The 15,724-nt window shown below is 39.4% G+C and overlaps 1 protein-coding gene across 2 annotated transcripts in view; it reads left to right on the forward strand.

Moving 5' to 3' along the window:
* Window positions 1–15,724, forward strand: part of Atp13a5 (ATPase 13A5) — a 130,545-nt gene that overhangs the window by 55,285 nt on the left and 59,536 nt on the right. For both annotated transcript variants that reach the window (XM_005071584.4, XM_013114603.2), the window contains exon 14: window positions 1,751–1,901. In XM_005071584.4, the coding sequence (XP_005071641.1) occupies window positions 1,751–1,901 (151 nt within the window). The remainder of the gene's footprint in view (window positions 1–1,750; window positions 1,902–15,724) is intronic.

A 15,724-nucleotide genomic window follows, 5' to 3' on the forward strand; every position in this document is an offset into this window, starting at 1 on the left:
TGAGTATGATCCTTTTTACCCAAGAAAATATGTATGTAGCCCCAGATATATAAGTACAAAAAATGAATATACAAACCAAAAGCTTATTGATTATCATAAATTTATTTTAAAACTGTGCTTTCTATACATACAATTTTACCATTTATTAAAGACAAAAGCAAACTTGCATAGCAACAATGTGAATGTTATTGTTTTTAAATAATGAAGTAAATCTTTTGGTTGAATATTTGATACAGTAGGAACATACTTGGTGTTACTTAGGTTTGATGAGGGCTTTTTAACATTTAAAAGAGTATTTTAATTATTTTATGTGTCTGTGTGGGTGCCTGAGTATAGGCATACACATTCGGTGTGAACCTGGTACCCATGGAGGTTCAAAGAGGGCATTAGATAACCTTGAATTGTTGCTACAGATGAGTCTGAACTGTCCCGTGAACTGATCCCAGGTCCTCTCCAGTCTTGATCAGTGTTTTGTTCTTATATTTGTCAACGCTGAGACTACTGCTTTATATAAATACACCCTACAAAGTGATGGAAATATGCTTAGGGCCATTTTAGAAATTTTTGGACAGTCAGTCCTGACTCCAAACTAAAGTTCATCAAATGTTTTTTATAATGAAATGCAAGTTTGTAGTTATACTTTTTTCTTTTTTTAATCTTTTTACTCTTTCAGAGCTTGACACCCACTTCCTATATAAATACATGGAGATTTAATTCTTACAAATGCCTAGTCTTAGTTTGGCTTGTTTCTAGCCAGCTCTTCTAACTTAAATCATCCCATTTCTCTTTACATTTTGCCTCTGGGATTTTCACCTTTCTTTATTCTGTGTACCTCTCTTGCCTACTTGCTCTGTGTCTGGCTGTGTGGTTTGGTGACTGGCCTCTTGTGTCCTCCTTCTTTATCCTTTTCTCACTCCTTTCCCTCTTCTCTGGAGCCTAGATTTAACCTCCTATTTATTCTCTCGGCCTGCCAGCCCTACCTATCCCTCTCCTGGAGAGCTGTTGGCCATTCAGATCTTTATTAGACCAGTCGGGTGTTTTAGGCAGGCAAAGTAACACAGCTTCACACGGTTAAACAAATGCAACATAAAAGAATGCAACACCTCTCTGCATCATTAAACAAATATCCTACCGCATAAATAAATGTAACACATCTTCAACTAATATTCCACAGCACAAATTCCTAGCAACTCACACAGCAAATTTTAAAACAAATATTCTGATACAATACCATCAAAAGTATGCTATTCCTGTTAAGGAATGACAGCAGGAAAATAATAAGAAGTCTTTGTTTACCATGACAAAACCATCATGCTCTGTAGCAGAAAGATGTGTGTGTATAGTACACACACTGCAACTTATAATGTAAAGGTAGTGTGTGTTCTGAGCCAAGGTGTTCCTTAATTCTACCTGATGTACTGACATGCACCATGCCACCTGGGCATGTTGTATTTCAGAACCAAGGCTGCAGTGAAGTCACAGGAGGCTGGGTAAGCATTGCACAAAACATTTTGGATTCATTACACATTTGATTTTAAATTAATTGGCAACTGTTGGCACCCGTAACATTTAACTGTTGATATATTTTTAATAGCTCAGAGGTTAAGAAGCAGTGGTACAGAATTCAGGAGAGTCATTGTAGGGTCCTAGGGTAAGGGTAAAGTAGTCAGAGTGTGGCCTTGGTAAGATTTAAGGGGGCAGATCATGCAAATTATTTTATTGAAAATTTTAACATTATCTTCTTAACAAGTTTCCAGGCAGTCCACAGCTTTGCCTCCGGCCAAGCTGTGCCCTGGGGCCCACTGTGTGCAGCCATGACCAGCTGCCATTCCCTTATCCTTCTCGATGGGACCATCCAAGGAGACCCTTTGGACCTCAAAATGTTTGAAGGCACTGGCTGGGTAAGGCAATAGTTATATCAATCAATCAAATTGGAATTTTAATTCAGTTACCAATGTAAAAAATGGTCATACTTTACCATTAGTCATTGTTATCAATGAGCAATCATTGCAGATATATATTTTCCCAAATTCTGTCAGTATAGATTCATCATATGAAGTGATTGGATCTATGACATTTTCTGCAATATCATGTGCTTTGATGAGCTTCATTTTCATTACTCTCTCCTGACCCTCCAAGGATTGCCCTTCTTCTTTACAAATTGTCTTCTTTGTGTGTACATAATCATATATATGGTGTGTGTGCGTGTGTGTGTGTGTGTGTGTGTGTGTGTGTGTGTGTGTGTGCAATCTAAGTTCCACATATAAAAGAAAATGTGCAATACTTGGCTTTCTGAGTTTGGCTTATTTCATTTAATGTGACCTCTTTTTCTATCAATTTTTATTCCAAATGACATAACTTAATTTGTATAAATGAATAATATTGTGTAAGCATGTCACAGTTTTCTTACCCATTTCTTTGTTGGTATACACTTAGGTTGATTCTCTAGCTTGGCTGCTATAGTCTGGGCCACAGTAAATATTAGTGTGTAGATGTCTCTGTGATATGCTGAATTAGATTCCTTCAGTTTTGATCTTAAGAATGATGTAACAGGATCATATAGTAGTTCTATTTTTAGATTTTTTCAGGAACTTTGATAATGATTTTCATAGCAGCTGGGTGGTCTTCATTACTGCCAATGATATATAACAGTTCTCTTTTCTCTAAGTCTGTATCAGTGTTTGTGTGACTTCCTCTCTCAATTCACAGGTTCTTTTCCCTCTTAGTTTCCTTCAGTGCTCAGAAGCTTGGTAATTTCATGTAGTCACAATTGTAAATTTTTGTTACTATTTCCTGAGCTGTTGGAATCCTTTTCCAAAAATCTGTGCTTCTGTCTATGTTGTGAAGGGTTTTTCTCCTATTAGTACTAAAATTTCTTAAAGTCTTTGATGCATTTTAAATCAATATTTTCACCAAGTAAGTGATGGGAACCTGTATTTATTTTACATGTGTGTATCCAGATTTCCCAGAACTATTAGTTGAAAAGTTCAATTATATATATATATATATATGTATATTCAAAAATTAGATGGCTATAACCGGTACATATCTTCTCTATTTATTTGGTCTGCTTTTGTGTTTGTGTTAGTACTATGTTGGTTTTGTCACTGTGAATCTGTAGTATAATTTGATGTCAGTTGTTGTGACATCTCTAGCGTTGTTCTTTTCTGCTTTGGATTGCTTTGACTATCTCGGTCTTTTGTGCTTCTATATGAATTTTAGTATTGCTTTTTCTGGTTCTGGGAAGAACATCTTTGGAATCTTTATAGGGATCACATTAAATCTGCAGGCTGCCTTTGGTAATATGGCAATTTCTATAACGTTGATTCTGCCTGTCAACAATCATAGGAGATCTATCCATCTGGGTTGGAAAAGACAGTAAATGCTTCATTGCATTGTTAAAAGTTGTTTGCTAAAATTTTAGTACTCTTTCAATAAGACTTAATTTTTCTTTCTTATTATTACATTTTATGTGTACTTCTAGTAGTTCTTAAGAATTTCATTCATTTCCTAAGTATCTTTTGCAGCTGTTATGGATGAGGTTACTTTCTGATTTCCTTCTTGCTGTTGACATCCAGAAAAGCAACTGCAATTTGTTTGTTGATTTTATGTCTTGCCGTTTTGCTGAAATCGTTCATCACATCCAAGAATTTTATGGTAGAGGTATTCGGGCACTTCAGTATAGGAACACATCATCGGGAAGCAGGGATAATCTGGCTTCTTCCTGTTTGTATGTCTTTCATTTTTCATTTTTTTGTGATTACTCTGGCTAGGACTGACTGAGTTAAGAGTTGAGAAAGCAGAAACTCTTTTCTTATTTTTACTTTTCTAGGAGATTCAGTTTTTCCCCACTTGATCTCGTGCTGGCTGTATGTTCGTCATATGTAGGGTGTCTGCAAACACCATAGCCAGCAGAGTGTTGAGGCAGGCGAGGCAGGAAGGAAATTTGGTTCAACATTTGGTTTGACACAACTTAGTAGCTGGTGTTGCTACAAACTTTAAGAGTCTTTAGTTTCTTTTAGGTGTATTTAAGCACAGCCCAATTTAGAAAAGAAACTCTCTGGTGATAACTAACCCAATCATGAGTGCACAAACAAAGCTTAAGACATGGTTACATGAAAACTTGTATATGGTACAAGTAAACTGTTGCATAAAATGGGTTCTATAGATAAACTAAGAAGGCAGGCTCCAGGTAAACAAGTTCCTGATAAGGGTCTGGGGGATGATAGCCATATAGATTCACTGAGTTAAATAAATCCAAGATATGGGTCTAGGGGAGCTAGGGGGAAAGTGCAGAGATTACCAGGCTTTTTTCAATTTTAATTTTATTTTTTTATTTTTTATTACTTTAATTTTAAATAGCTTGCTTCACATGTCAATCCCAGTTCCCTCTCCCTCCCCTCCTCCCGCACCCCGACCACCCCCCCCCAGCCTCCCACCCTATCCCCACTTCCACATAGGGGATACCCAGAATCTGTCATTTCGCTCTTGGCAGGGTCCAGGCACTCCCTTAAGAGTCCAAATTGAGAGATCATCCCAGTTTGTGTTATGGACACACAAAGTCCATTTGTATGTCAGGGATAAACAGTGATCTACTGCCCAGGGCCCCATAGGTTTCCCAGGCCTCCTCACTGACTCTCACACTCAGGGGATGTAGACAAGTCCCATGCTGGCCTCCCAGCTGTCGGTCTGGGGTCCAAGAGTTCCCCCATGTTCAGATCTGCTGTCTCTGCTGGTTTCGACAGTCCATTCTTTGCCCATTTGCTCACCGCTCCTCTCTCTGTCACTGGGTTCCATGGAATCAGTTAAGTATTTAGCTGCGGGTGTTGCCTCTGCTTCCATCAGTCACTGGATGAAGGTTCTAGGATGGTGTATAAGGTAGACATCAAGTTTATTATCAGGAATAGGCATTTAAGGTATTCTCTCCACTACTGCTTAGCTTGCCAGTTGGTGTCATCCTTGTAGATCACACGAGGTCTCACTGGTGCCAGATCTCCCTTTAAATCTATGACTGCCTCTATTATGGTATTTCTCATCCAATTCTCCCCCTATTTTACCCCCCCACTCGACCTTCCCGTTCCCCATGACCTACTCTCTCCTCCTCTTCTCCCCTCTCTTCTTTCCAGCTCCCACTACCTCCCATCCCCCACCATGTTCCCAATCTGTTCAGGAGATCTTGCCTCATTTCTCTTCTCTGGGGTACCATGCATATCTCTCTTAGGTTCTTTCCTGTTTCCCAGACTCTCTGTCAGTAGAATTGCAGACTGACACTCTCCTGATCCATGTCTAAAATCTATATATGAGTGAGTACATACCATGTATGTCTTTTTGTGACTGGGTTACCTCACTCAGGATGGTTTCTTCTAGTGCCATCCATTTGCCTGCAAATTTCAAGATTCCATTGTTTTTTCCCACTGAGCAGTACTCCATTGTGTAAATGTACCACATTTTCTCTTTCCACTCTTCAGTTGAGGGGCATCTAGGTTGCTTCCAGGTTGTGACTATTACAAATAATGCTGCTATAAACATAGTGGAGCAGATGTCCTTGTTGTATGAGTTTGCATCTTTTGGATATATGCCTAAGAGTGAAATTGATGGGTTTGTGATAGATTGATTCCAATTTTCCTGAGGAATCTCCATACTAATTTCCAAAGTGGGTATACAAGTTGGCACTCCCACCAGCAGTGGAGGAGTGTTCCCCTCGTTCCACATCCTCTCCAGCATAAATTGTCTTTGGTGTTTTTGCTTTTAGCCATTCTGACAGGAGTAAGTTGGTATCTCAGAGTTGTTTTAATTTGCATTTCCCTGATGGCTAAGGATGTTGAGCACTTTCTTAAGTGTTTCTCAGCCATTTGAGACTCCACTATTGAGAATTCTCTATTTAGTTCTGTACCCCACTTTTTAATTGCATCCTTTGGTGTTTTGGAGACATGCTTCTTGAGTTCTTTGTAAATTTTGGAGATCAGTCCTCTGTCAGATATGGGGTTAGTGAATTTCTTTTCCCATTCTGTGGACGCCTTTTTGTCTTGTTGACTGTGTCCTTTGCCTTACAAAAGTTTCAGGATGCCCCATTTGTTAATTGTTGATCTCAGTGTCTGTGCTACTGGGGTTCAGGAAGTGGTCTCCTATACCAATTTGTTGAAGAGTATCTCCCACTTTCTTTTCTAAGAGTTTCAGTGTGGTTTGAGTTATGTTGAGGTCTTTGATCCATTTGGACTTAAGTTTTGTGCAAGGAGATAGACATGGATCTATCTGCAGTCTTCTGCATGCCAATATCCAGTTATACCAGCATCATTTGTTGAAGATGCTTTCTTTTTTCCATTGTATATTTTTAGCTTCTTTTCAAAAATCAAGTGTTCACAGGTGTGTGGGTTAAAATCAGGGTTTTCAGTTCAATTCCATTGGTTTACCTGTCTATTTTTGTGCCAATACCAAGTTGTTTTCAGGACTATAGCTCTGTAATAGAGCTTGAAGTCAGGTATGGATGATGCCTCCTGAAGTTTCTTTATTATATAGGATTGTTTTAGTTATCCTGGATCTTTTCTTTTTCCATATAAAGTTGATTATTTTTCTTTCAATGTCTGTGAAGAATTGTGCCAGAATTTTGATAGGGATTGTATTGAATCTATAGATGGCTTTTGTCAAGATTGCCATTTTTATTATGTTGATCCTACCAATCCAAGAGCATGGGAGATCTTTCCATTTTCTGGTACCCTCTTTGATTTCTTTCTGTAGAGACTCAGAATTCTTGATATACAGGCCTTTTACTTCTTTGGTTAATGTTATCTCCAGATATTTGATGCTGTTTATGGCTATTGTAAAGTGTGATATTTCTCTGATTTCTTTCTCAGCTGCTTTATCATCTGTATATGATAGGGCTACTGATTTTTTTGATTTAATCTTGTATCCTGCCACTTTGCTGAAGGTGTTTATCAGCTCTAAGAGTTCCCTTACAGATTTTTTCGGGTCACTTATGTAAACTATCATATCATCTGCAAATAGTGAAAGCTTGACTTTGTCTTTTCCTATTTGTATCCCCTTGATCTCTTTTTGTCATCTTATTGCTCTAGCTAGAACTTCAAGTAAAATATTGAAGAGATATGGAGAGAGTGGACAGCCTTTTCTGGTTCCTGATTTTAGAGGAATTGCGTTGAGTTTCTCTCCATTTAGTTTGAGGTTAGCTTTTGGTTTACTGTATATTGCTTTTATTATGTTCAGGTATGTTCCTGTTATCCCTGATCTCTCTAGGACCTTTATCATGAAGGAGTGTTGGACTTTGTCAAAGGCTTTTTCAGCATCTAGTGAGATGATCATGTGGTTTTTCCTTTGAAGTTTTTTTATATGGTGGCTTACATTGATAGATTTTTCTAATGTTGAACCATCCCTGCATTCATGGGATCACCAGACTGTTTACCCCATCAATTCCAAGGAGGTTTCCTTAGGGTTTGTCTGTGAGCACAAGAACCTACTTGGCTCCTACAGTCAATATTCATATGTACATACATACATACATACATACATACATACATACATACATACATAATTTTGCTGAAGTATATTCTTTCTATTCCTGGTTTCTTCAGAGAGCTGTTATCATGAGGGCATGCTGAACTTTGTCAAAGGTCTTTTTTGCATCTGTTGAAATGATAAGTGATTTCTGTTCCTAGTTTGCCTATGTCTTTTACATTTACTGATCTGTCTCACTAACTGCCATTGTATTTTTTTATTTTAATTTTAAATAGCTTGTTTTACATGTCAATCCCAGTTCCCTCTCCCTCCCCTCCTCCCACACTCCCCTTCCCCCCGTCCCTCCCACCCTATTGCCAAATCCTTCCCCATAGGGGATATCTAGAGTCTGTCATTTTACTCTTGGTAGGGTCCAGGCACTCCCCTAAGAGTGAGCTGAGAGAGCATCTCTCTTTGTGCTATAGGCACACGAAGACAGTTTGTATACCAGGGATAGACACTGATCCACAGCTCAGGGCCCCATAGGTTGCCCAGGCCTTCTCACTGACACTCACATTTGGGGGGTCCAGATCAGTCCCATGCTGGCCTCCCCACTGTCGGTCTGGGGTCCAAGAGCTCTCCCCTGTTCAGTTCAGCTGTCTCTGCTGGTTTTGCCAGCCCATTCTTTGCCAATTTGCTTATCACTCCTCTCTCTCTGTCACTGGGTTTCTTGGGCTCAGTTCAGTGATTAATTGTGTGTTTGCCTCTGCTTCTATCAGTCACAGGATGAAGGCTCCCGGGTGGTTATAGACATCAAGTTCATTATCAGGAATGGGCATTTGAGGTGGTCCCTCCACTATTGCTTAGCTTGCCAATTGGTGTTATCCCTTTAGATCACTCGAGGTCACTCTGGTGCCTGATCTGTCTTCGAACCTATGATTCCCTCTTCCCCCTATTCTACCCCCACCCCCTCAACTTCCTGTTCCCCCATGGCCAACTCTCTTCCTCTTCACCCCCTCTCTTCTTCCCAGGTCCCACTCCCCCCCACCCCTCGCCGTGTTCCCCATCCATTCAGAGGATCTTGTCTCCATCCTCTTCTCTTGGGTACTATGCATATATGCATATCTTTTAGGTTCTTTCCTGTTTCCCAGACTATCTGTGGAAGTGCAGACTGGCACTATCCTGATCCATGTCTAAAATCCATATATGAGTGAGTACATACCATGTTTGTCTTTTTGCGACTGGGTTACCTCACTCAGGATGGTTTCTTCCAGTGCTATCCATTTCCCTGCGAATTTCAAGATTCCATTGTTTTTTTCTGCTGAGTAATACTCCATTGTGTAAATGTACCACATTTTCTCTATCCACTCTTCAGTTGAGGGGCATCTAGGTTGCTTCCAGGTTCTGGCTATTACAAATAATGCTGCTATGAACATAGTGGAGCAGATGCCCTTGCTGTATGAACCTGCCTCATTTGGATAAATGCCTAAGAGGAATTGCTGGGTCTAGTGGTAGATTAATTCCCATTTTCCTGAGGAATCTCCTTACTGATTTCCAAAGAGGCTGTATGAGTCGGCACTCCCACCAGCAGTGGAGGAGTGTTCCTCTCTCTCCACATCCTCTCCAGCATAAATTGTCTTCGGTGTTTTTGATTCTAGCCATTCTGACAGGAGTAAGATGGTATCTCAGAGTTGTTTTGATTTGCATTTCCCTGATGGCTAAGGATGTTGAGCACTTTCTTAAGTGTCTCTTGGCCATTTTAGCCTCCTCTACTGAGAATTCTCTATTTAGCTCTGTACCCCACATTTCAAGTGGATCCTTTGGTGTTTTGGAGACTTGTTTCTTGAGTTCTTTGTAAATTTTGGAGATTAGCCCTCTGTCAGATGTAGGGTTAGTGAATATCTTTTCCCATTCTGTGGCCTGTCTTTTTGTTTTTTTGACTGTGTCCTTTGCCTTACAGAAGCTTTTTAGTTTCAGAAGGTCCCATTTGTTAATTGTCGATCTCAGTGCCTGCGCCACTGGTGTTATGTTTAGGAAGTGGTCTCCTGTACCAACTCGTTGAAGAGTATCTCCCACTTTCTCTTCTAAAAGTTTCAGTGTGGCTGGATTTATGTTGAGATCTTTGATCCATTTGGACTTAAGTTTTGTACAAGGCGATAAACATGGATCTATCTGCAGTCTTCTGCATACCAGTACCCAGTTATGCCAGCACCATTTGTTGAAGATGCTTTCTTTTTTCCATTGTACAGTTTTAGCTTCTTTGTCAAAAATCAAGTGCTCATAGGTATGTGGGTTAAAATTAGGGGTTTCGATTCGGTTCCATTGGTCTACCTGCCTATTTTTGTGCCAATACCAAGCTGTTTTCAGGACTATAGCTCTATAATAGAGCTTGACGTCAGGTATGGTGATGCCTCCTGAAGTTCCTTTATTGTATAGGGATGTTTTGGCTATCCTGGGCCTTTTGTTTTTCCATATAAAGTTGATTAATGTTCTTTCCAGGTCCTTGAAGAATTGTGATGGAATTTTGATAGGGATTGCATTGAATCTATGGACTGCTTTTGGCAAGATTGCCATTTTTATTATGTTGATCCTACCAATCCAAGAGCATGGGAGATCTTTCCATTTTCTGGTATCCTCTTTGATTTCTTTCTTTAAAGACACAAAGTTCTTGATATAGAGGTCTTTCACTTCCTTGGTTAACATTATCCCCAGATATTTGATGCTGTTTTTGGCTATTGTAAAGGGTGATGTTTCTCTGATTTCTTTCTCAGTCACTTCATCATCTGTATATAATAGGGCCACTGATTTTTTTTTGAGTTTACCTTGTATCCTGCCACATTGCTGAAGGTGTTTATCAGCTCTAGGAGTAACCTTGCGGAGTTTTTTGGGTCACTTATGTAAACTATCATATCTTCTGCAAATAGTGAAAGTTTGACTTTTTCTTTTCCTATTTGTATCCCGTTTATCTCCTTCTGTTGTCTTATTGCTGTAGCTAGAACTTCAAGTACAATATTGAAGAGATATGGAGAGAGTGGACAGCCTTGTCTTGTTCCTGATTTTAGAGGAATTGCTTTGAGTTTCTCTCCATTTAGTTTGATGTTAGCTGTTGGTTTACTGTATATTGCTTTTATTATATTCAGGTATGTTCCTGTTATCCCTGATCTCTCTAGGACCTTTATCATGAAGGGGTGCTGGATTTTGTCAAAGGCTTTTTCAGCATCTAGTGAGATGATCATGTGTTTTTTTCTTTCGCAGATTGTTAATATGGTGGATTACATTGATAGATTTTCTAATGTTGAACCATCCCTGCATTCCTGGAATGAAGCCTACTTGATCATGGTGGATGATTTTTCTGATGTGTTCTTGAATCTGGTTTGCGAGTATTTTATTGAGTATTTTTGCATCGATGTTCATGAGGAAAATTGGTCTATAGTTCTCTTTCTTAGTTGTGTCTTTGTGTGGCTTGGGTATCAAGGTAATTGTAGCCTCGTAGAAAGAGTTTGGCAGTAAGCCTCCTGCTTCTATTTTGTGGAATACTTTGAGGAGTATTGGAATTAGCTCTTCTTTGAATTTCTGGTAGAATTCTGCACTGAAGCCATCTTGGCCTGGGCTTTTTTTGTTTGGGAGACTTTTGATGACTGCTTCTATTTCATTAGGGGTTATAGGTCTGTTTAGATCGGTTATCTGCTCTTGATTTAGTTTTGGCAAGTGATATCTATCCAGGAAATTGTCCATTTCCTTTAAATTTTCAAATTTTGTGGAGTACAGATTTTCAAAGTATGCCCTGATGATTCTCTTGATTTCCTCAGAGTCCGTTGTTATGTCCCCTTTTTCATCCCTGATTTTGTTAATTAGCATGCTCTCTCTCTGTCTTTTGGTTAGTTTGGACAGAGGTTTGTCTATTTTGTTGATTTTCTCAAAGAACCAACTCTTTGTTTCATTGATTCTTCTCAGTGTTTTCCTGGTTTCTACTTGGTTGATTTCAGCCCTCAATTTGATTATTTCCTGGCGTCTGCTCCTCCTGGGGGAGTTTGCTTCTTTTTGTTCTAGAACATTCAGCTGTGCTATTAATTCTCTAGTATGACTGTTCTCCAGTTTTTTCATGTGGGCACTTAGTGCTATAAACTTTCCTCTCAGCACTGCTTTCAAAGTGGCCCATAAGTTTGTGTATGTTGTGTCTTCATTCTCATTGAAATCGAGGAAGTCTTTAATTTCTTTTTTTATTTCTTCCTTTACCCAGGGATGGTGCAATTGTGCATTGTTCAATCTCCATGAGTTTGTAGGGTTTCTGCAATTTGTGTTATTGTTGAATTCTAATGTTAATGCATGGTGGTCTGATAAGATACAGGGGGGTTATTCCAATTTTTTTGTATCTGTGGAGATTTGCTATGTTTCCTATTATGTGGTCAATTTTAGAGAAGGTTCCATGTGGTGCCGAGAAGAAGGTATATCCCTTTGTATTTGGGTGGAATGTTCTATAGATGTCTGTTAAACCCAGTTGGGTCATAACTTCTATTAATTCTTTTGTTTCTTTGTTATGTTTCTGTCTGGAGGTCCTGTCTAGCGGTGAGAGCGGAGTGTTGAAGTCTCCTACGATTAGTGTGTGAGATTTTATGTGCATTTTGAGCTTTAGTAATGTTTCTTTCACAAATGTAGGTGCCTTCGTATTTGGGGCGTAGATGTTTAAAATTGAGACTTCGTCTTGATGTATTTTTCCTTTGATGAATATGAAGTGCCCTTCTTCATCTCTTTTGATTGATTTTAATTTGAAGTCTAATTTGTTAGATATTAGGATTGCTATGCCCGCTTGTTTCTTGGGGCCGTTTGATTGGAAGATCTTTTCCCAGCCCTTTACTCTGAGATAACGTCTGTCTTTGATGTTGAGATGTGTTTCTTGTATGCAGCAGAAGGAAGGGTTCTGTCTTCATATCCATTCTGCTAGTCTGTGTCTTTTTATAGGCAAGTTGAGGCCGTTGACATTGAGGGATATTAATGACCATTGATTGGTGATCCTTGCTTGTGCTTGATTTATTGTTAGTGAAGTTATTTTGTGTAGTTTCTCCTCCCTTTTTCTTTTGGAGTTTTGTAAAGTATGATTATATATTGCCTGTGTCTTTGTGAATGTAGTTATCTTCCTTGGCTCTAGGTTTTCCTTCTAGCATTTTCTGTAGAGCTGCATTCATGGATACGTATTGTTTAAATCTGGCTTTGTCATGGAATATTTTGTTTTCTCCATCTATGATAATTGAGAGCTTTGCTGGATATAGTAGTCTGGGCTGGCATCCTTGTTCCCTTAGCGTTTGTAGGACATCTGACCAGGATCTTCTGGCTTTCATCGTTTCCATTGAGAAGTCAGGTGTAATTCGGATAGGTCTGCCTTTGTATGTTACTTTGCCTTTTTCTTTAGCTGCTCTTAATATTTTCTCTTTACTCTGTAGGTTTGATGTTTTGATTATTATATGGCAAGGTGGCTTCTTTTTCTGGTCAAGCCTATTTGGTGTTCTGTAAGATTCTTGTACTTTCATAGGCATAACTTTCTTTAGGTTAAGGAAGTTTTCTTCTATGGTTTTGTTGAATATGTTTTCTGTACCTTTAAGTTGAATTTCTTCACCTTCTTCTATGCCGATTATTCTCAGGTTTGGCTTCTTCACGGTGTCCCATATTTCCTGGATATTTTGTGTTAAGGATTTGATGGTTTTGAGATTTTCTTTGGTTGACGACTCTATATCCTCTAATGAGTCTTCAACACCTGAGATTCTCTCTTCTATCTCTTGTATTCTATTGGTGATACTTGCATCTGTAGTTCCAGATCGTTTACCGAGCTTTTCTATTTCCAGCATCCCTTCATTCTGTGTTTTCTTTATCGTTTCTATTTCAGCTTTCAATCCTTCAACTGTTTGAGCTGTTTCCTTAATTTTTTTGGTTGTTTTTTTCTTGGTGCTCTTTAGATTCTTTGAGAGATTTGTTTATTTCTTGAATTTACCCCCCATTTCATGGATTTTTTTGTTTGTTTTTTCTTCTATTTCTTTAAGGGATTTCCTCGTTTCTTCTTTGAGGGTCTCCATCATCTTCATGAAATAATTTTTAAGGCCTGTCTCCTCTTCTTCGTCTATGTAGTGCTTTTCGGGTCTTGCTGGTGTTGGATCCCTGGATTCTGGTGGGGTCATGTTGGTGTTTCTATTGCTGAGTGATCTCTTATTCTGTCTTCTTCCCATCTCTTCTTCCAGTGGGTGCTGGTGGGGTCTTTCTGTCTCCACTGGTCTCCTTCCTTCCTGCAGCTGAAGCTGGGGATGCTGAAGCTGGACTCGCTAGGGTTGGGGTCTTGGAGGGGCTGATGTCTTTCCTGAAGCTGGACTCGCTGGGGTTGGGGTCTTGGAGGAGCTGATGTCTTTCCTGAAGCTGGACTCACTGGGGTTGGGGTCTTGGAGGGGCTGATCTCTTTCCTGAAGCTGGACTAGCTGTGGTTGGGGTCTTGGAGGGGCTGATGTCTTTTCTGAAGCTGGATTCGCTGGGGTTGGGGTCTTTGACGTGCTGATGTCTTTCCTGTGTGGGCGGGTCTTCTGGATGCTTGGAGTGGCCACCGAAGATCGAGGGGGATGGGTGATGGGTGGGTGGTCCCCACCAGAGACCCAATCTCACCTGAAGCTGGACTCGCTGGGGTTGGGGTCTTGGAGGGGCTGATGTCTTTCCTGTGTGGGCTGGTCTTCTGGATGCCGGGAGCGGCCCCCGAAGATCGAGGGGGATGGGTGATGGGCGGGCGGTCCCCACCGGAGACCCAATCTCACCTGAAGCTGGACTAGGTGGGGTTGGGGTCTTGGAGGGGCTGATGTCTTTCCTTTGTGGGCGGGTCTTCTGGATGCCGGGAGCGGCCCCCGAAGATCGAGGGGGATGGGTGATGGGCGGGTGGTCCCCACCGGAGACCCAATCTCACCTGAAGCTGGACTCGCTGGGGTTGGGGTCTCGCCATTGTATTTTTGGAATGAAACAAGTTCATTATGATGCCCAATCTTTCCAGCATCTTTTTTTATTGGGCTTGCAGGTATTTTATTGATAATTTTTGGAATCACCTTAGAGAAACGGGCCTGTATCTGGGTAAATGTCTTGTTGGTTCATTATACACTGTTAGGTAACACTGGCTTCATAGAATTAGTTCATGTGGGTTCCTTTTTTTCTATGCTATGCAATAATTTGAGGTACATTTGAGTCCTTTAAAGGTCTGGTAAAATTTGGCAGTGAATTAGTCTGCTTTTGGCTTCCCTTAGTTGGGAGACAATTTTTTTTTGTTGCTTCCCAATTTTATTGGTTTCCATGAATCTGTTTAAGTTGCTTACATGTTTACATTCTCTTGATTTAACATTGGTAGGTTATACGTTTCTCGGGATTGGCCTGTTTCTTCTAGATTTTGAAGACTTTTGGAGTATACGTTTTCAAAGTATTTCCTAATGATCAGATTTCATTAGAATCTGTTGTAATCTTTCCCCTTTCATCTCTACTTTTATTAATTTTGATCTTCTATTTCTGTCAGTAGGTTTTAATAAGGCTTTATTATGGAACTTGCTTATCTTTTCAAAGAACCAATCCTTTGATTTTTTTAAAGTGTCCTTTAATCTCAATTTTATTGATTTCAGCCCTACGATTATAATTTATTTTCATCTACTACTTTTGGGTTTGGCTTATTCTTGTTTTTTAAAGAGGTAAACCATTAAGTTATATATTTGAGATTTCCCTGATTTTTAAGTGTAGAACATCGTACTAATTCATGTCCCTCAGACCTAACTTTTTTGTGTCTTGAAAGTTATGATAAATCATGGTTTTATTTTTATTGACTCTAGGAATTTTTTAAATTTCCTTCCTGACTTTTTTCAGTGACACATTGATCATTCAAGAGAGTATTATTTATTACCCACACATATGTGTAGCTTTTCTTGCTATTGATTTTATTCTACTGTGAGCTTATAAAATTTAAGAAATGTATCTTATTTTTTAAACGTGTTTTATGGCACAAAATATGATCTGTTTTTTAGAAAGTTTCATGGGCTCTCACAAAAGTGCATATTCACAGATGATAGGTAGAGTGTTCTGCAGCTGTCTGTTTAATCAGTCCTTTTGATCTGTTTGATTTATGGTGCAGTTGAACAATGAGCTTTCTTTGTACATTTTCCTGGCTGGGTTTTTGATCTATTGATGAGAGTGAGGAATTGAATCAATGCAGTATTAGTGTATGTGGCCCTATCTGACTTTTTGTTTTTTTAAAAACAAGCTTGCTTCATATGTCAGT

Source organism: Mesocricetus auratus, unplaced genomic scaffold, assembly GCF_017639785.1.
Source record: "Mesocricetus auratus isolate SY011 unplaced genomic scaffold, BCM_Maur_2.0 Super-Scaffold_100008, whole genome shotgun sequence".
In the NCBI taxonomy this organism is placed as follows: domain Eukaryota; kingdom Metazoa; phylum Chordata; class Mammalia; order Rodentia; family Cricetidae; genus Mesocricetus; species Mesocricetus auratus.